The sequence below is a fragment of the Tenrec ecaudatus genome, chromosome 4, assembly GCF_050624435.1.
Source record: "Tenrec ecaudatus isolate mTenEca1 chromosome 4, mTenEca1.hap1, whole genome shotgun sequence".
NCBI lineage: Eukaryota > Metazoa > Chordata > Mammalia > Afrosoricida > Tenrecidae > Tenrec > Tenrec ecaudatus.
Genome location: NC_134533.1, coordinates 19127339 through 19150049, shown reverse-complemented (window position 1 = coordinate 19150049; position 22711 = coordinate 19127339). Strand labels below are relative to the sequence as shown.

At 36.7% G+C, this 22711-nt stretch overlaps 2 protein-coding genes across 2 annotated transcripts; one reads left to right on the top strand and one right to left on the bottom strand.

The window, feature by feature from the left end:
* Positions 1–1662: 1662 nt before the first annotated feature.
* On the bottom strand, positions 1663–2649 carry LOC142446420 (olfactory receptor 5T1-like). The gene has a single exon (XM_075548171.1). The coding sequence runs from the start codon at positions 2647–2649 to the stop codon at positions 1663–1665; it is 987 nt and encodes a 328-aa protein (XP_075404286.1).
* An 11805-nt stretch (positions 2650–14454) lies between these two features.
* On the top strand, positions 14455–15402 carry LOC142446419 (olfactory receptor 8H1-like). Its single transcript, XM_075548170.1, has one exon. It carries the CDS (start codon positions 14455–14457, stop codon positions 15400–15402), a length of 948 nt encoding a protein of 315 aa, XP_075404285.1.
* Positions 15403–22711: the final 7309 nt, after the last annotated feature.

Sequence of the window (22711 nt, the reverse complement as noted above, 5' to 3'; positions counted from 1 at the left end):
TTCACTGCCTCTAAAACCTGAGGGAGATGGGGAGTCTGAGTAACTCCAGAGCAATTTAGGGTTGCAGATTATAGAATGGGATGTAGTGGTAGTACGAGAGGATGCTTATTAAAAATAAAAAGCAAAAAAATGTAGAAAAATGAGGGAAAGTTAAAAAATCTAAAAGCTTCAATGAGGAAAAACTAATGTCATAAAACAATTGAGCCAGAGCACCTCTAATTACCTGAGATTTCTAAGCAGCAGTATCTCTAAAAGAATGGAGGAGACTCTCATTTTTATTCCTAGAGAACAGTTTAGTCACTTAAGGTGACACCTCTCATTTGTGTTTCCACTGGCAGACTGCTTCTAGTGGGGGGATCAGCCCTGCGCCTTCTGGCTCTGGCATGCCCTCCTGGACACACCACACACACACACACACACACACACACACACACACACACACACAGAGGCTATACCCTACACTCCTTTCCTGTGCATCTGACCCTGGAGGAGAAATTCACTCTGCTTCTGCTAGTATGGGGGCTGCCCAGTTACCCACTGGGTGATGTATCACACCAACCCAAATGACACCACTGTGTTGGCAAATCCTCCCCTTGCTAAGGCTCTGGTTTACTATCTTGGATGTGGATCCAGGGGGTAATTTCCAGTCACTCCTTCTGACAGTTCAAAGGATTCTGTCTTCACTGTACCCCACTTTCTCAGAAATAGCATAATGTTTACAAAATTTTGAAAGGACAGATGCATTTCCACTAAAAGATTACCTATTTGCTTTTTCTTTTTTTCTGGTTTGAAGCTCTGCAGAATATTTATTTCATTTCAAATATCTTAATAAAAAGAAATTTATGTTCTTATCATCCCATTAATATGTATGAGGACTTATGTTCTTATCATCCCATTAATATGAGGACAATTGTCAGACCCCTTCTTACATTGTAGTATTAGTAATAAAGCTTATTAAAATTTTTCCTGCCAGATGAATTTATTAATACAGTTTTATTACATTTCTTTATTTCCTGTATCACTTCTTCAAGTTTATTCTTTTTAATCTACTTATATCCTTCTGCATTTTCATTTTAATGTACTATATTTGTTTTGCCAAAACTTGGTTTATTGATTTGAATCCTTTATGTTTTTATCATAAGTATTCATTAAACTTTTCTAAACAACCTGTCATTGAATCATTTCTAATACTTGGGATCCTATTTGGTAAATGAAAATCAAGTCACACCTATATTAATCATAGAAATAAACAAGCATCAATTGTTGAGGGTCAATTATAAATAATCATATAGGTTAATAAATGATGCAGTTTATCAACACATAAAATTCTGCCATGGATGGTTGATTAATGTTACACTTAGAAATATTAGAGAATATAGGGATATTATTAACTAAAATACAGACAATTGTTCATAAATTTTGAATTTGACCTAATATTCAACAGTACTCTAAATTAAGACAAGTGGTTCTCAATCTTCCTATTCCTGCAACCCATTAATACAATTCCTCATGGTGTGGTGACCCCAAACCATAAGATTATTTTTGTTACTACTTCAGAACTACTATTGCTACTGTTATGAATCAGGAAACCCCAGTGAAAGGATTGTTCGACCCCCAATGTGGTCACGACTCACAGGTTAAGAACCCATGGTTTAGACAATCCTAAAAATGTGCTTTATTTATAAACCAAAGTTTCTCAAACAGTTTTTTCGTTGCTTCTTTTACATCTTTGTTTCTTAAACTGTAAATAATGGGGTTCAACATGGGGATCACAATGGTGTAAAATATAGACACTATCATGTCATGATTCGAATCATAGCTAGAACTTGGTCGCATATATGAGAACAAGATTGTCCCATGATAAATGGACACCCCAGTTAGGTGAGCACCACAAGTGGAGAAGACTTTCCGTCGTCCTTCAGCAGAGCGCATCCTCAGACTGGCCAACAGAATGAAAAAGTAGGAAATCAAGACAATCAAGATGGTGACTATCTCAATAGAACCCACAAAGTAGAACAGTAGAAGGTGGTTGATGTATGTGTCAGAACAGGAGATGGCAAGAAGTGCGGGCATATCACAAAAGACATGTCTAATTTCACTGGATGCACAGAAGGAGAGGCTGAAAGTGGCGACTGTGTGCAGAGTGCCATGCAGAACACCAGCAACATACGACGCAGTGATGAGTGGCACATAGACTCTGGGTGACATGTGAACCGCATACAGAAGTGGGTTGTAGATGGCTACGTAGCGATCATAAGCCATTGCTGCCAAGAGAAAGCACTCTGTGGTCCCCAGAGTGACAAAGAGCAACATCTGTGCTGCACATCCACTGAAGGAAATGGATTTATCCTCTGCCAGGAAATTGACCAGCATTTTGGGGGTGACAACTGTGGAATAGCAGGCGTCTAACACAGATAAGACACTCAAAAAATAGTACATGGGATTGTGCAGTCGTGAATCCACCATAACTAATATAACCAGTCCAAAATTCCCCACCAGGGTAAAAATATAAATAGCAAGAAAGAGTAAAAAGAGATAAACTTGAAGCTCAAAATCATCCGTGAAGCCCAACAGTGTAAACATGGTGACTTCAGTCCAATTTTTCAAAGGAATCCTGTCTGACTCCAGTGCTGACGGCAAAACTGACATTTCAGTGACTCCCACCAGATTGGGTGCAATATCCTGATAGCCTCTGAAAAGAGAGCACACCCAATTAGATCTTCGTTGTTATTTTTTAGAACTGGATAATAACTTCCCAGTCAGTGATGCTATTGTTGACCTCCTTTGAGTTGGATTTCAACTAATGGAAACTCCATGCATTTTGGGATTAGACCATTGTGATCCACAAAGTTTTCCACCAGTTTATTTTTGCAAATAGGCCACCACAACTGCTGCCTAGTCTAGCTTAGGCCTGAAGGGATGGTGAAACCTGTTCAGCATCACTGTGGACCCAAATTCTCCACTGACTTATGGGCAATGTTTCCATTTCGGGTGAATTTGCAGAGAATCAAACTGGCTTTCCCACATAGAAGATAAGGAGTTTATCACTGGACCCTTACTTCCTTCTGGAGATGAGATAGGCAGTGACACAGTAGTTGAGACCCCATGCCTGTAATTTTATCTCTAATAAAAGGAAGTGGTGGTTTTATTTATTTATTGGCTAAACTTGCCATATTAAATAAAACAAAATAGCATTCAAAAAAAAGAAAGAAAAGGAAAAGTGGTCAATGTAAGTGATTCTCAACAATTGACATCTATTTGACAATTCCCAATACCAAAGAAATGTAAACTTTAGTGTTCAAAAACATGGTTTTAATATACACACAAGAATCTTTTCCCTGAATATTCATGAACATTTTCCTTATGATCAACTATTATAAAATAAGAACCACAACATTTACTTTGCATGATTGGATTAAATTAAAAAGAAACCCTGTGTGGAAATATTTACTATTAAAATATTCTCAAATGATTAGAAAACAGGATAATGTATATATTCAGTCCAAGCTCTCTTGGAAGGCAGTTTTTAAAGACCCAAAGTCTTTATATGCTCTCTTCTATTAGTTATTCCACACTATTGGCATTTCTCTATCGGAGAAAGGCAGGGTGCTCTCCCCCATCCAGAACTACAGTATTGAAAACCCACAGGGCAGGCCTGACATATCCTACAGAGTCGCTCGGAGTCAGCCTCGAGTTTGTTTGTATTGGCACTTCTTGAAGAGTAGTGAGCAAAGGAGGAGATGATCTTCGGAACAAATTATGCCCTTTATTTGTAAACAAAAACAGGTGTTGTTATTTTATTTTTACCTAATTTTTTCAAATGGTTGTCCATTTTTACTTTGAAGTTTATTATAGCACTGTTATGGTTTTTCAAGATTTAACTTAGTTACAATTTTAAGATGCTCTTTTGTTAGTGAAATACTGCTGGTAAAGTGATTAAAGACCTGACTTCTAAACTCAAGGTCACAGGTGTGTACCCAGCAGCTGCTCCCTGAGAGGAAGATGTGGCAGTGTAATTCTTGAATGTCACAGCCTTGAAAGCCCTCTCAGTCAGTGCTCTGCTCAAGTGCACTATAAGGTGGAAGTGACCTGATTTTGTTTTTTACACTTTCTCTATTTCTATGATCGTTAGCTCCAAAAAGTCATTGGGTGATATTTGGGACATATTCCTGCGCAAAAGAAATCATGATCATTTTCATATATTATGAAGTCTCAAAATAACTATAAAAGGACTATCACCCAATAATTGCTAATGCATTTGTTACATCTCGTTATTGCTAAAAAACACATACATGTTATCCACAATGTAGTATTTGTATATGCATTTATTTTTAATTTACCTATTTCTTCTATATTCCAGACTCTCATTAAAGAAGCATGAATAAAGAAAAGTGCATTGGGGAGGGGGATTGAACGGGACACTTTTATCTAAAGCAAATCAAAACTCCTTGAATGAAACACAATCAAACATCAGATTCACCTTATTTAGGAGTGCTATTTTAGGATTTTTACTTCTTTTTTCTTTAGTCAAAGAATGTTGTGTTTGATCTTTATGGTTCATTGCAGAATATAATTTGTTAGAGTGTTAAAAGTAGTTCACTGAGTCTGGACCCAACTCAACCCAATCCTTTATGACTGAGAGAATTCTGACTCACAGTGACCGATCACAGAGTAGAATGACCCTGTAGGAAATCCTAGACTGTACTCTGTAAACTAGCAGACAGTCAAATCTCTTTTTGGCAATGTAAGCTGGTGGATTTAAATTGTTTGTGTTTCAATTACAAAGTTCATAAAGCTGAAGACACCTAATATATACCTTAACCACAACAATGGACTAGAGTATATAAACAATCATCAAGATGGTCTTACTTGAAGCTGATTTCAGTGTAATTAACAAGATTAATGAAATGTGAACACTTAGCACATAAAGCAGGGTTTCAATCAGACTTCTATAAATAATTTATATTTCTTAAATACCAATTGCTGCATAAGACCTTATACTTTAAGAATTAAGATAACCACATTTAAAATACTGTTGGAAGGAGAGGAAAGAAATATTTTGGTTTCTCTAACATGTTCCTCAGGGATCCATGTGGAAGATTTTTCTCAGATGGAGAGTAATTACCTTCATATGTGTGGGGCTGAAGACTGAAAGCGTGATTTGATTTTTATAAAAGTCCAGAATAAAATTGCATTGTTTATAAACATTCATATCAAGAAAATTTGTGTATATCCCTTGAGGATACACACACAAAGAGTATACTAGTATAATTTATGATATATTTAATTAGAGTAATACAATGGTAATGATTCAACATCAATAAAATATGCATAGATTTATTATTTGGGACTCATAAAAGTTAACATTTGTCTGCATTTCCTTTTATCTATAATTCTGTTGACCTTTTATCTCTCCTTTCTTTCCTCTATATCATTCAGGAATTCATGGAAAGCAAATTAAAATATTACAGAAAAAACTCAGAGAAAAAACTGGAAATAGGTAGTTAGGAAAAATCACAATGCGAGTAAATAAAACTTGTGAGTAAATGTGGAAAACATATAATCAAGTTCCAGAGAATTAATTAAAGAATCTATTACCAAGAATACATTCAGTAGCAGATACAAGAATAAAATAATCTGCCTTTGAAAACCAAACCTCTCTTGATTTGATTCTGATTCACAGTGAACATATAGAACAGATGAGAATGGCCCATTGCTTACCTGGTTCTGGTTTTCAGAGAAGCCGACTGTCATCCTCCTCTGGGGCAGCCATAGTGGGTTCAAGTGCAGACCTTGGAGCTATCAGCTCAGAGCTTAGTCATTACACTCTGAGAGTTCCTCAATGAATCCAAGACATCAGAGTCAAGTGTAGACTAATTATCCTATGCAAGCTGGAGAGGGAATTTAAAACTAAACAAGATGTGAGAATTGAGCACCACCAAAAAAGTAGCTGTGCTAAGCCACACCAGCACAGTGATAATCCAGGCCCTTATTTCTCTGATTCTGTAATTGAAGATATTGTCCTGACCATTTTGCACTTCCATTATATATTTTTTATTATTCTGGAATCATCATTTTCTATCAAAATGCAAAAAACTTCTTCACACACCTTAATTATCTTTCAAATGCAAGCTGCTTAAAAACACCATACCCTTTTGAAATAGTTTAATGCCTTCTGTAGTCAAATCAATTTATATCTGTTCAAGAGAAAGGAATTGTACTTCAGAAATAGCATTTACCCACATTTGGTTGACACTTCATTGATTAGTTAAACATTTATTTAATGTTCAGATAAAGCATCTTATTATATTACTCCTATTTTCATCTTCAAAGAAAATACTAAAACAGAACAAAAAAAGAAAACACTAAAGCAAGTGTATGACTTGGCACTCCTAATGATATAAATATGCTGTCTCTTCTCTTCTCTTTTATATATATTTTCAGGAACATGTTTTTCACTATTCATTATAGGTATCATTAACTAGAATCATTTGTATGGAAGTTAAATACTAAGGCATATGTCTTAGTATTAGAGATTCAAAATTCCACCTTTTATATTATTTTGTAAATGATGAAAAATATTTCGTCTTCCCTGTAGAATTGATCTGCTTTCAGTAAATGTTTGTTCCTAAATCTTATATGTTTGGGTTGTATACCAGCTTTTTAAAGTCTTCTTTAAGCTGTAGGGAATTTCCCCAAGGAGAAAACTTACTAACACTCTTTAGGAACAGAAAAGCAAGAAGAATTTGTATCCCTTGAGTAAGCAATAGAATTGTTCTGGAATAACAAACTTCATGATAAAAATAACTAAATGACCAATTTTATCCTTAGAAGAGTGATCTTTTAATGGGAAAACATATGTCACAGGATTGGAAAGGAAATTAAATGATACAGGACAGTTCTTTCTCTGATAATATTTAGATCTGTTTGTTGGGTTACTGAATTATATTCCCTTATATCCATTTGACTTTTTCTGGAAATTAATATTGTTTATATTTCTAAAAAATCAACTGCCTTGGAGTCAATTCTGACCACTGCTTATTTACTTCCATGGAGTCATTTCATTCCGAAAGTGACCCTTCAGGACAGGTTAGCAGTGCCTCTGTGAGTTTTGGAGACGGTAACTTTACAGGAATAGAAAAACTTGTCATAGTCCTGTGGAGCTGTTGGTGGCTTGAACTGCCGAACTTGGGATTAGCGACCCAACGTGTACCCACTCTGTCATTAAGCATCCTTCTATAGAGTTCCCATGGCTGTGAATTTGTATGGAAGCAGACTGCCTCATCTTTCTACACAGAGCTAATGGTGGTATCATAAAATATCCCTTTACTCCATTTAAAATATCAATGATCAAAAGCATTCACTAAAAGTATGAGGAGAAATTGAAGCCCTCGCTGACTGTTGTTTAGGTAAAAGCATTAGATACAATAGGTTCACAATGTGATGCCACCAGCTGCTGGGCAAGAGAGAAAATGAGACTTTCAACTCCAGTCACAATTACAGCCTTGGAAACACACAGGGACCCTGCCCCCTGTCCTGGAGGGTTTCAACAGCACAAATGGACAAAATGGCAGTGTATGCACGTGTGTGTGTGCGTTGTTTGTACATTAATGTGTAATCCATAGTAGAAACTGTAATCTTTGACATTCAGCACTAAATGGCTCAAGTCCCCATAGTTATCAGCAGGCAAAGTTGTGTCATAGGCACTCACAGGTGCAGTATGTGGCTTGTGGGACCATATTTGGCCTCCTCTAGTTTCTCTAGTGCACAAGGCAGGGCTCAGACATGCCTCCATGCTCCAACCTTCTTTACCCTGCTCTGACACCAGCCATCCTTCCTGATGTTCTACTGGTATGCGTATTTGATCATGCAGAGCAATGGACACACGGAACTCACAGACAGCACTATTAAGGAGGTTGATTAGAAAGGTAAACGGTCAACACAACTCAAGATCAGTCATCACTAAGGTTTGCTTTAATCAGTCTTTGGTTCACAACAACACTTATCCTCAGTCAGCATTCACATCCCTCATCCTCAGCCTCTCAGCCCTGTGGTCCCTTGACCTGTGCTTTCCTGGACCAGGCAGCTGGCCTGTGACTCTGTCTCACAGTTCCATCGTCTACGCACTGCTCCTCTTTCTCTGTCCCATAAACTAAGTGTCACAGACTCCGGTGTCTCTGGAATTCACACAGAGAACAAGAGACATGCTTTTCGTCCTAACTCTGGGTTGTGTCTCTCTCTGCTGCTTCCAAGATGGCACATCTTACAGCAGCACACTGTGATCGTCTAATTAAAATTGACCAATCCTCTCTGTAAGTGTTATATACACTCGGTGCTCATATTCCATTTCACAGATTATTTTTCCACATACAGATGGAGTACATATGGTGACAGGATGGACCCTCCCTGCATAACTTTCTCAGTTTTCAAGTGTGCAGCATCCCCTTGTCAAGTCTGACTGACTGCTTCCCGATCGTGTTACTATTGCTGCACAATGAGGAGTGTTGTGGATTTCTCATTGCTATCAGAAATTAAGCATGGTTCCTGCAGGGGAATACATTTGTGTATTAGATAAAATGCAATAAATATATTTATATTCTCTGCCTTAGATCAAGATTGATTTGGCAATAATAATGAGATTTATGAAGCAGAGAAAATATCCATTTTAATTCATCCCATTTAGAATCCAGATGGAGAGTTGCCACACTTTCTGAAAAAAAAGTAATTAATATATTTTATAATCTCTGCCTTAGATCAAAATACATCTGGCAACAATAATGAGATACATAAACCAGATAAAGTATCCCTTTTAATTGAAAGAAAGAAATCATTCATTTTTGTATGTGTGGAGAAAGCTTGAGAGGACATTCAATTTCTCTCTTTTAACCATTTAATGAGTTGTTTTTTTTCTGTTATGAACAACTTTTAAGAACTTATATTCTATTAAGATTCCAAATATATTAGTGAAGTATTTAATACTATTACCTTCCAACTAATATTTATGAATATTATACTGATAGCCACTATTTCATTCCTGATATTAGTAATTAATATAATTAATGTCCCTTCTCTCTACTTTTTGAATATCCTGATCAACTTATTAAACGCTGCGTGTGGGAGTTACATAATTTTGTATCAACTGGAAAGTAATAAGAGTAAAGGGATGTAATTTAGTCTGTCAATCAGGTCTCAGGGTGATTGGAGGGCTAGGGAGAGCAAGGGCTCTCAGGTCTCCATCCCTCTCTGCTGTGTCATACTATTGACAAGCCACAAGACGACTTCCTTAGTTCGGCAAGAGACTCTCTCTGTGATTCACGTTCCCTTTGACAAGTGATATGGAGCCAGACTAAGGCTTGGAAGAGCCTGGAGAGGTTTCTACCACAACCAGATCCAAAGACTTTGTGCCCATGGGTGTATGATCTTCCAGAATTTTGCATGATTGCATGTGCTGCATGAGTCTGAAGAAGGATTGATCGACTAGTATCAGACTTATGGACTAATATCACACTTAAAAATGTTACCTGGACTGGGATGGGATTTTTTAAATATAAAATTACTATGTGATATAAGTTCTTAAACATACATGAGTGTCCTTGGATTTGTTCTTCAAATCAACCTGGTCTAACACACTGGGTTATGAGTTCTGGTGTTAACTAGAAGGTCAGCCAATCAAAGCACCAGCTGCTTCACTGGAGAGAGATGAGAATTTCTATTCCAATAAATAGATACACCACCACTTATCAGTCAGTGTGCTGTACTGTGGTAGCTTGTGTGTTGCTGCGACGCTGGAACTATGTCATTGGTATTGCAAAAAGAAGCAGGGTCACCGAAAAGTGTTTCATTGATTATGTGAAGACATTATATTGTGGAAATCATAATAAACTATGAAGAGCTTTGAGAATTACAATTCTTCTCAAGAATAAAATATCAGGAACCTTAATTAAGCTTTTTTAGAACCTATGAAAGTGTTACTTCTGTGAACCTACTCAGGGCACTTTGAATTGTTGAGAATGAAGAAAGATATGTGTCAGGGTTGTATCATCATTGTTCAATCTTATCCTGAAGAAATAGTCAAGGAAGTTGGACTAAATGAAGAAAAATAAAGTATTAGGATTGAATAAAGACTTGGTCACAACTTTTTACATGCAGATGAAACAAACTTGCTTGCTGAAAGTGAAGAACACTTGAAACACTTGCTGATGAAGATCAAGTGTTGCAGTCTTCAGGGTGTACGACACCTCCAAGTATAGGAAACCAAAGTCTCACAGCAGAACCACAAGCCACACCATGATCAATGGAGAACGTATTGCACCACAGATTACCTAAAGAACCAACAGATCTGCCTTGAAAGAAGTCCAGCCAGAATGGTAAGTAAGGATGGTAAGACCTCCTCTCACATAATTTGTAGGTGGTATCAGGAGAGACGTGTCCATAGAGAAAGGCATCATACCGGGTAAAGTAAAGGCTCAGCTAATAAAGAGGCATGCCCTCAATAAAGTGAATGGACACAGTGAGTACAACACTGAGCTCAAACAGAAAAACAGTTGTGAAGATGGCTCAGCACTGGACACTGTTTCAGTGTGTTGTACATAGGGTTGCCAGAATTTGGAACTGAGTCAACAATAACGACAAAAAATTATGTCATATTCAGACTGAACCAATTCTGCTTTGTTCTATTTGGTCTCTATGAATTGGACTGAACTCAATTGCTTTGAGTTTGCTTGTGGAGTTTTCACTTTTTTCCTATTGTTTTTCTCCAATTATATTGATATATTATCTTGTTATCTTTCATTTTCTTGGCTCAATTTACTTTTTAGTTTCTCTTTGTCAAAGCTGGGCCACTTATTCGGTTCCCATATTTTTCCTAATGTAACTATTAAATCTATACCAGCTTTCTTTTCTATATTTGTAGAAAAGTTCTATTGTAATTTTCACACAATTTCCAAAAGATTGTAATTGTCCTCATGACATCGCCCCCCTTGACTTGTGCATTATTTTAAATGTGTGTTAAATATCCGTAAATATTTTTTTTATTTTATCATTTACTGACAAAGGAATATTGAATGCTCAAATTATAATTATACAATTATGTATTTCTTCTTGCTACTTTGCTAATATGTGCTTTATTAGCAAAACTGGATGTCAATAAGATGATTCCAACTCATAAGAACCCTACAGAACTGAGTATAATTGCATCTATGGGTTTCTGAGACTGAAACTCTTTATAAGACTTGTTTGTTTGTTGTTACCATGGTTTTCTTTAAAATTAAGTTGTAGGGCACACTACTTTCTGCCATTCTTGATCTTCCCCAGCTAATGCTTAAACTCCTCCTCACTTTCACCAAGTGACAATGTTGAATCGTGCAAACAGAACAGGCAAATACTGCATGAGATAAAATCAGTATAATTGTGTGTCAAGGTTTTATAAAATCAGTATAATTGTGTGTCAGGGTTTTATATCTCACCATACTAGTTCCCTTAATAGGCCTCAGCATAAAATCCTCAGAGAAGCTGGATTGTACGAAGGTCAGTGTGGGATCAGGATTGGAAGAGTACTTGTTAACCATCTGCGGTATGAAAATGTCAGGACCTGGCTTGCTGAAACTGAGGAGGCTTTGAAGCACTTGTTAGCAAAGGTTAAGGATTGTAGTCTACTGTGTGGATTACAACTCAATGTGAAGATCAAAGTCCTCACAACTGGACTCACCATAGCCGCACGGAAAAAGGAGAAAAGGTTGAAATTAGTAAGGATTTTGTCAAGGTTCCACAATGGATGCCCATGGAGGCAACAGTCAAACAATACAAAGACATGAGGTAAATCTGCTGCTCAAGACCTCTTTAAAGAATTGACAAACAAGGGTGTTATTCAAGACCCTAGTATGCATGTGAAGATTGGACATTGACTAAGGAAGACTGAAGAAGAATAGCTGTCTATGAATGGTGGTGCTGGAGAAAAATATTGAAAGTAGCACGTAATGCTGCAAAGACAAACCAATCTGTCTCATAAAGAATCCATGAGACTGCTCCTTAGAGGCTAGGATAGTGAATCAGCACCTCAGATATGTAACACATGTTGTCAGGAGAGAACAGTCCTAGAAGCTGTAGAGATTGACATTTAAAATATGGTGAGTGGTCATCTAATGTGTAACTTTTGTATCTTCCAATCCAGAGCACGCTAAAACCAAATGCGCTGCCATCTACTCGATTCTAACTCATAATATGTCTGTGAATTTGGTTTTGATTTTTACTGATTACCTGAGTATTAATCTAACATTATTTTTTCCTTGTGATTCCTCATAGTGAAAATTCATCTGCTGCTGAATACTCTTGGTAGGAATTTAGATAGAGGTCATTAGTCAATGCAAACGACCTGGAGTTGAATGATTTATAAAATGCTAATCTAACTTAAGACAAGATTCATTTTAATTTCTGAAGGATAAAATCAGGGAAAGATGCAGAGCAGGTAATATTAGCATTTCATGCTGATAGAGGAGAATACCTAGAAAAAGATGCATCGACACAGTAATATTCCTTATGAATTTTCCTTATATTTTACTTTTATAAATTAATTAATTTTTATTCCTATGACAGTCCTGATCTTTAAAACATAAAAATAACTCAGTATAAATACATACTATTATATTTAACTACTTGAGCTTTAAGTAAAAATCAATTCAATATTTTCCTAGAAAGGGCTTCTCTGTCATTCTAGTAAAATCTGGAGGTTATCACAAAGTAGCACAAAAACCATCATGCTGTGTGTCATGTAACTACTAAGGGAGCACATAACTTTCTGTTACAAAACTGACTGGAATCCACTTTTCCTTAAACATTTATTTTTGGGAATGTGCCAAACAACCTCTCAAAGAAATTAGTCCCCCAGGATGACCAAATGTTACATTTTTATCAGGGCCTCATATGTGAGATGCACTGGACTGATTAAAGTAATAGGCTAGGGTCACACTGCTCTACTTGCATTCAAAAGAGTTCCCGGGTATCCTTAAGAAAGGTATTTAACTGGTTAACTTCACATTTGGATAGCAACTAACTAATATTTGAAAATTAATTTATGCTATCTCAGAAAAAAATGTTTATACAAAATGCAGAATTAATGCACCTGAAAGGAACATATTATTCCATCATAGAACATTTGATCTCCTTAATTGCACTATATATTTTATTAGGAAGAAATATTTAACCTCGATAAAAATCTGGATAGACCATTTAAGAAGAAAATTTGTCACCTTTCTTTGGCTCAAGGTAAGACTCCTTCTCAAAATTGGATGCTGGATGGTGAGATCAGAGAGGGTCATCTGCCTCAGTGGTGAAGTGCCCAGCTGCTAGCAGGAATATCAGGAGCTTGAGCTCAACAGCTGCTCCACTGGAAAAGGATGCTCAGGAGCCCGTGTAGCTCTGAGTCAACTGACAGCCGTACATTTCCACTGATACTATTGAGACACCGTAAAAATATGTGTAAATGTGCTTTCTTTATCTCTCACCATATGTATGTGTGTGTATGTGTGTATAAATGTAGAGCTTGCCCTCAGTAGAGGCAGAATTTGTACAGACAGATATACAGAGTTAATGGAATCAAGAGTATATTTACAATGGCCATATTTATTTTTAAGAAAGAAAAATAAATCAAATTCACAAGGAATTCCTTAATAAAATTTAAGTTAGCAAAATTTCTAGTTGAAATACATATTCTGTATTTCCAATACATATGTTATAATTCACATTTTAATAAAAACCCTAATGGTTGAGTATCTAATTTGTCAGTTGTTTCCCATTCGGTGCAACCTTACGGGACCAGAGAGAACTGCCTCTGAGAGGCTCTGAAATCTTACAGGAATAGAAACTGAGTCTTTCTCCCCAAGAGTGACCGGTGGTTTCAAACTGCTGACTTTATAAGAAGAAACCCAATGCGAAACTACTACATATAACAAATATCATTGGAAACAAAAATCAGATAGGGATGTGTTTCCGTCCTTGTTTCCTACCCACATATACTTTGCCTCAGCATGTGGAATGTAAAGATAACCCAGAAAATAGTATTGTAAGGATGCGTTGTAATATGGGTCACGTGGTGGAATCATTTAATCAATAATTATTCTCTGTGAATTTGGAAAAATTTATTCAACTATTACCCCAGTGTATTATGTAAAATGCATATGAGAGTAGCTATGTTAAGGTAATTCCTGGGGTTTAAAGATGTTAATAAAGTGAAGAATTGGGGGCATTGGTAGTTTCCTTCTAATGGCAAGATAGTTGCTCCATTCTATCATACAATAAAAAATACCATTAATACCCATTTAAAGGTGGCAATAAATTAGATCTCGTCTGTACAATGCACTCTTTTTTAATCAATTTATAGAAGTAGAAAACAAGCAAAACCTGAATGAAGGGTCCCATGCTGAATACCACTTTCTTCTATAGTTAAGGAAGTTTTAAATTATGGGTAGAAGGAACAACACGAACGTGCCTGACTTCATCCTCTTGGGACTGACAGACTCTGAAGAACTCCGGCTGGTCCTCTTTCATCTGTTTCTCCTGATCTACCTGGTTACTGTGCTGGGGAATGTAGGGATGATCCTCGTCATCCGCCTGGACCTCCAGCTGCACACACCCATGTATTTCTTCCTCAGTCACCTGTCATTCCTTGATCTCAGCTACTCATCCGTCATTACCCCTAAAACCTTGGAAAACCTAATATTTGCCACCAAGCATATTGCATTTGGAAGTTGTTTTGCTCAAATGTATTTCTTTATCTTATTGGGTGCCACAGAGTGTGTTCTTCTGTCTGCAATGGCCTATGATCGCTATGTAGCTATCAGCAATCCTCTACAATACCCAGTCGTCATGTCCCCATCCCTCTGCCGCTCTCTCATCATTGTATCGTACTTGATTGGCTTTTTTGATTCCTCTATTACTGTGCTGGCCATTTACAACTTGCATTTCTGCAATTCCAATGTCATTCACCATTTTTTCTGTGACACTCCTCCAATTTTAGCCCTCTCCTGTACTGACACACATGAAGTAGAGTTCCTAATATTCATCCTTGCTGGATCCACCCTAGTGGTGTCTCTTATCACAATTGGTGTGTCTTATGCATCCATTTTCTCTACTATCCTCAAAATCACTTCCACATCAGGGAAGCAAAGAGCTTTCTCTACCTGTGCCTCCCACCTGCTGGGGGTCACCATCTTTTATGCTACCATGATTTTTACGTACTTAAGGCCAAGGAGTTCCTACTCCTTGGGAAAGGACCAGGTGGCCTCTGTGTTTTACACTATTGTGATCCCCATGCTGAACCCACTCATTTACAGTCTGAGGAACAAAGAAGTGAAAAAGGCTGTCATTAGAGTTAAGCAGAAGATGGAGAGCACCAGACATGTAAGGTGACAGTGTTGTAAGTGTTTCATCTCAAGGTCTCTTTTTCTTACAGTAGTTATTCCATAGGTCATCCTTTCTTAAAACCACTTGCTCTTCAATAATCTCTGTCCTGAATAGGATCTGTACCTATCATTTTGGTCCAATAATAAAGTTTCACTTGTCATTTTTAATAAAAATATTTTAGTGTAAACTAGGTGATAGCTTATATATCTGATCATCAGTGTAAGCAGGTTAAACTACTAGTTAAACCCCTCATTTAAATGCGTTATACCGAGAATTATAGCACATTGTTTTCCAGCACTTATTTTACAAGTTTCATAATTGGACACTCCAGGTGTACATTCTGAGTCAGTTACTCATCTACATGGCTCTACTAAGTCATTTATTCTGTCAACCTGCATTCTCTAGCCTGTGAACAGTACATATTATTTCCTTGTCCCTAAATTAATAGTGACATTAGTCCTCACCAATGCTGCAGTACTTAAGGTGGCATTATTAAGGGTTTCTCTTTACATCTGTGAAATATTTAAGCAGCTCTGGTGGAATTGCTTTAAGAGCAGTCAGCTGTCAAGCCAATGCTCAGTGGTTTGGATCTCCCAGCTGCTCCTGCGTAAAAGGATATAGCACTAAATTCATTTCAGATTCATGGAAACTATATGAGGTCATGTTACCTTGTCTGATAGTGTCACTATTAGTTGGAATTGTCTTGGAAGCTGAGGTTAGGATTGAAATATTTTTAATAGACCATGTCCTTTGCTATAAAGGATATCCACTGATTTTTTGTAAATTATCGGGGGGTAAACTAGTTCATACTCACATAAAATATTTCTAAATTAAATATAAACAATAAATAGGCAAACTCAAACATTTTACCCTTTTAGGTGTACAATGAAGCAAAATGATATATGTTAACATTGAATATAACACGAAAACATTGAAAAATAGTTAAAGAGGAAATATCCAAACAATTCTAAAATGTATTCATGTTCTTCTGTATTCCTATATACGTACATTCGTTATGTATAATATAAAGATGAATATTCTCCTGCATCTTTTTGTTGCCTTTTTCCAGTATGCCATTTTTCAGTGATTTCTTTGCCAATGAATCATTTGAGAATGAATATGATCTTTGTACATATGCAGTATCTGAGCTCTGATTCTGCATCACCTTCGACCTGGAACATGGAAAATTCACCAGTTTCCTATTGTAATACATTCTTGATGTTCACTTTCAAAATGCTTGAAAAGCCTGCATTTCCTGTGTTTTGTCAACATGCCTCCATGTATTTCAAGTTCTCTCAGTCTTCATTCGGGATTCTATCGACTCATTATGTTCTATACACAGAAATGATCAATTTGAGTGTTCACTGGTTGTTTTCACACAATCTGTAGAGATAAACTATAAAACTAAAAGCTGAAAATTTATTCTGGATTTAAGCATCTCATAAAAACGATAAGATACATGTCTAAATGCATTCTTTTTCCTTTATAATGTTACCTTGAACGTTTCAGTATTTCAGTTTTAATTTCATTTGCTATTGTATTAGTATTATATAATTACTGTTCTATGTATCATATTTTTAAAATGACTGCATGTTGACTATACATTTTGACTGCATTCAGGTTTTATCATTTTTTCTTTCATTTACAACAAGATCTTCTCTTTAGATTAAATTTAATGCTACATTTTTTTCCTAACATGCCTAAAGTGAAGTTCATCCTGTGTTTTAGGAATGAATATGAATATGTCCACTTATTTAAACCTGCTAATTAATTATTTAAATATTTTGATAAAAGATAATGTTTCTCTACTTTATTAATATAGAACTGTGCATTAAAATATTGAGGCTAAATATAATTGTTTAATGATAACTAATATTTTTGCTTTGAAGCCTGTAATGTTTGGATTATACACACATACAAAGGCTTGTGGAAAAATTAAAAGGTAGAGGGAAAATATAGAGAGTCGTATATATATATTCAGAATCTTGGAGCTGACACCTTGTGCATTAGTGAGAGTATATGGGGCTATCTTTAAAATAGCCACAAATCATTGTACTTTACTGGTGTCCCTGCCTCTTTGGCTATGTTCCAGCCAAAATGGCAACTTATGGTGCCTGCTTCCCTGGTGTATCCAATCGACAGCTTCCCTTCTGAATACTCCATTCTAACTTAGGTTAGAGCACCTGCTTCTTGATTCTGTGAAGACAAAAGAAGTCACTAGCCTCCATGAGGTTTGGAGTCAAGATGTCCTTCATAAGTTCTTCCCATCAAAACTCTGCCCACTTCTGTCCCCTGCTCCTTAAACATTGACCAATCCACACAGTTTGAACCACACACTACTGACCAAGAACTTGTATGCAGGATTAAGGGTTAGGGCTCATGAGTAACGCCCACATGCAGCCTTTAATTTGATCTAATGGTAACTTTGCCCCAAATCTGTTTCAAATCATACAGTGTAAGTGGAAGTGTGCATGTCCACTGCCATCGCCAAGGATGGCGTGCTTTAACTAGTCATCCCTATAGCAAGTATCTGCTGGCAAGGGAGCCTGGGGCTACCTTGCCAGGTGTGCTCTCATCTCCCTTGTGATCATCCTGACTGGTAGCACTTTCTATGTTTTATCCAGAATTTTCCATTTTTCCATTCTTGAGACTTTGCTACCGTTCTTTGCTCCAGTCCTGGGAGATACTCTTTTATTGCTCTATCAATGGAGTGTCCACAAGGACTGTGCCAAGTGGAGTATAAAGACCTTCTCATACACCAGAAGACCACAAAGGCTACATGAATTTTAGCATCCTACAGGTGTGTTAAGGGTGTACTTTAGCCACTGTTGCCTAGAGGACACACAACTATTATCTAACAAGACAAACCCAAGGAATTTTACCACCATTCCCAGCTTTAGCATTCTTTTATGGTTATCCTCTCCCCAAACACACAGATGATCAGACAATCTTTAACAGATAAACATTGTTAGAAGTTTGAATAATGTCAATGGACAACAGCGAAATAAGAGCCCCAGGTCCATGCTGTGGCTAATAGTAAGGCTGTGTTAATATATCTCCAGTTCTGTTCCTCCCTGGTGAAGACACACTGATCCTAAGGTGACAGAGCTAGAGGGATGCTAAAGAAGACATCATGGTGTTGTTAGGTACCTTCCCATTGGTTGTCAATAGGGTAGAGACCCAAGTAAAATAAAAATAAGCAATGCCCAGTCCTGCATCATTTCCCATTCATTCTGCTGTTTGAGGTCATTGTTGAAGCATTGTCATTAACATCAATCCTTCTAATGACTTTCTTCATCTTCTTCCTCCTATACCAAGCATGATGTCAATTTTCAAGGATTTGTCCCATTGCAATCCAGATCCACAAGATCCACAGTTGGAAACCCCAAGCTGCTCTGAGGGAGATAGACAAGGCTTGCTTTTCCCATGAACAGTTACACAGTTGGAAATCCACAAGGGTAGTTCTATCTTGTCCTACAGAGTCATTATGAGTTGGCATTGACTCCATGGCAGCGAGGTTCCTTCTGTTTTGATTGTAGGGAAGGGGGCAGCTTGGTCTCTTCTGACAATGTGTCCAAAAAATGAGCTACTGACTCTCACTGCCCTCACTTCCAAAAAGTGTCCTGGCAGTGTGTCTTTCAAGGCAGATTTGTTTGTTCTGTTGGTCGACCATGGTATGTTTAATATTCTTCACTAACACTATAATTCAAATGCATCAACTCTATGCTGGTCTTCCTTGTTCATTTTTCATCTTCCCATGCATATGAACTGATTGAAACTGACATGTCCTGGGTAAGTAGTACCTTAGCATTCAATGTGATCCTTTTTTTCTTTAACAATCTAAAGAGTCCTATTCCAGTTTATTTTCAGTGCAGTATATGGTTTGATTTCTTGATTTTTGCCTCCTTGGCCTTTGATTTTGGGACCATGTAAGATAAAATTCTTGACAAAATTACTGTTTTCTCCATCTATTGCAATTGTTAAGGAGCACTTGCAGTATATTATGTTACACATTAAGCGGCTAAACACAGTGCAGTGGTTCAGTCCCACCAACTCTCTGATCCCATAAAGATTTACAGCATTAGAAATGCTAGAGAGCAGTTCTACCATGCCCTATTTGGTCACTAAAAGTCAGAATCAACTTGATGCACTAGGTTTCGCTTGGTTTTATCACAATATTGTTTATCAGTCCAGTTGTAAGGGTTGGGTTTTGTTTTCTTTATCTACTGGTGTGATCTTCATCAGTAAGAGCTCCAAATCCGTTGTTTTCAGCAAGGAAGGTTCTGTCTGCTGCATATCCTAGGTTGCTAAAGAGTCTTCCTTGAGTTCTGATGCTGCATTATTTAAAGAGGCCAGCCTCTTGGATTATTTGCCCAACATACAAATTGAGTAAGTATGATAAAATGATAAAACTAAGCTTCACATATTTCCTGATTTTAAGACTAAATATCTCATTATCCTGTCTTCAAAGACCTGTCTCTTGATATAGTAAAGGTTCAATATGAAAATATGTAAGTTTTTGGAATTACCATTTTTTATAATGTTATTGATACTTTGTTACTGTTTACACATTCTAATGCTATTCTACATTTTAATGCAAGTTTCAGAGTCTCGTCTGACATCCACTTTTGTATTTTTTGTCCGGTTGTTGTGTCTTAGTAATATTTTGAATAATCTTTTGTTTTCTTTATTTTTGACATTTTTAATGTCATCACACCACTCATCTGGTCTTTGGCCATGTGTGGTTCAATGTGCAAAAATGTGTTCTTGGGATGTTTTCTAAATTGAGATGTTGTATGCTCAAGGTCATTTGCTCAAGCTTGAACTTGAATTTGTATGGACACAGTTAGTTATATGTCCCTAGTTTTGTCTTGGATAATGATTTTGGGTTTCTCCATCATCACATTTCACTGATGTAGACAATTTGATTCTTGTGAACTTCAACTAGCAAGATAAATGTGTATAGATGTTCTTTATGCCTAAGTTGTAGAAAAGAGTTATTTCTAGTGAATGAGTTGTTGATCTTGCAAAATTCTATCATTATATCTTTGGTGTAATCAAGGGCATAGTTTCCAACTACTAATTCCCCATTGTTTTCAACTTTTTCATTTCAACCACTAAGAATCTTGAATGCTTTTTGATTGCATGTTTGATCAATTTCAGACTGCAGAAGTTGGGATATTATTCAATTTTTGTTTTAAATTTTTACTTTAGCTTTCGATTTGTAGATGCTGTAGATATATGGATAGTTTTCTATAATTGACAGCAATTTATCTCAAGATAAATCTTGATATGTTCTTTAGCTTCTTTACACGCATCCTAGGGGAGGTTTTATGTTTGAGAAATTTCCACAACTTGTACCTGCATTTGGGAATTTTCCATAGAGTCTTTATCCCTAGAATGTATTTTGCCATGAAATGGCTCAGATTTTCCAAATATAAGAGTGAATTCAAAGATAAATGTATGAGGTCACCTGTAAGATATCTGCCTTTATGTCTGAAGCAAAGAATACACTTTTGTCCCCTACACTAAGAAGATTTTCATCCATCTTTACTGATTTTAGCTGTATGCACCAATATGGTACTGCTCCATGAGCCCTGAGGGGCTCGAGGGGGGCAGAAGAAAAAGGAAAGGAAAGGGCCAGGTGGCTTCCCTGCAGAGCGCATGCACTGGAGTTTCCCCTGTCTGATCACCTCCTCCTTTTGCTTGCTCTCTCATCATTATGCCTAATTTCATTGCCCTTAAAACCTGAGGAAGGTGGAGAGTCTGAGTCAATTCCAGGGTTGCAACTTATAGAATGGGATGTAGTGTTAGTACGAAGGGATGCTTACTAAAAACAAAAGACAAACTAAACTTAGAAAAATGAGGGAAATGAAAAAAAAATCTAAACGTTTTCAAAGAAGCAAAGTTAATGTCATAAAACAATTGAGCCAGAGCACCTCTAATTACCTGAGATTTCTAAGCAGCAGTATCTCTAAATGAAGGAGAGAGACTCTCATTTTTATTCCTAGAGAACAGTTTAGTCACTTAAGGTGGCACCTCTCATTTGTGTTTCCACTGGCAGACTGCTTCTAGTGGGGGGAGCAGCCCTTCGCCTTCTGGCTCTGACATGCCCTCTGGACACACACACACACACACACACACACACACACACACAAACACAGGCTATCCCCTACACTCCTTTCCTGCGCATCTGACCCTGGAGGAGAAACTCACTCTGCTTATTCTGGGATGAAGGCTACTCAGTTACCCACTGGGTGATATGACACCACTGTTTTGGCAAACCCTCCCCTTGCGAAGTCTCTGGTTTACTTACTTGCATGTGGATCCAGGGGTTAATTTCCTGTCACTCCTGACAGTGCCAGGGATTCTGTCTTCACTGTACCTCAATTTCATAGTAATAGCACAATATATGCAAAATTTTAAAAGGGCAGATGCATTCCACTAAAAAACTACCGTATTATGTTTCTGGTTTGAAACTACAGAATACTTATGTCATTGGAATTATCAAGTAGATTAATAAAAAGAAATTAATGTTCTTATCATTCCATTAATATGTACAAAGACTATTATCACATTCCTTGTTACATTGTAGTATTAGTAATAATGCTTTTTAAAATTTTGTCTTGGTAGATGAATAATACATTTTTATTTCATTTCTTTATTTTTCTGTTTCACTTTTTCAGATTTATTGATTTTTATTCTTCTTATTTCCTTCTGTTTTTTCACTTTAATTTATTATTTTTGTTTTGCCAAAATTTGCTTTGTTGATTTGAATCCTTTATGTTTTGTATCATAAGTATTCATTAAACTTTTCCAAACACCCTGCCATTGAATCAATTTTAATACTTGGGATCCTATTTAGTGAATTAAAATCAAGTCACACCTATATTAATCTTAGAAATAAACAAGCATCAGTTGTTATTTAGAATGGGTCAATTAAAAATAATCTTATAATTTAATAAATGATGCAGTTTATCAACACATAAAATTCTGTCTTTGGTTAATTACTGTTACATTAGGAGGTATTAGAGAAGATAGGGATATTATTAACTAAAATGCAGACATTTTTAATGAATTTTGAATTTGGACTAATAGCCAACAGTAAGCCCAGGGGTTCTCAACCTTCCTAAAGCTACACCCCTTTAACAGCGTTCCTCAGGTTGTGGTGACCCCCAACCATAAGATGATTTTTGTTGCTACTTCAGAACTATAATTGTGCTACTCTTATGAATCAGGCAACCCCTGTGAAAGCATTGTTTGACCCCCGAAGGGGTCATGATCCACAGATTAAGAAACGGTTGTTTAGGCAATG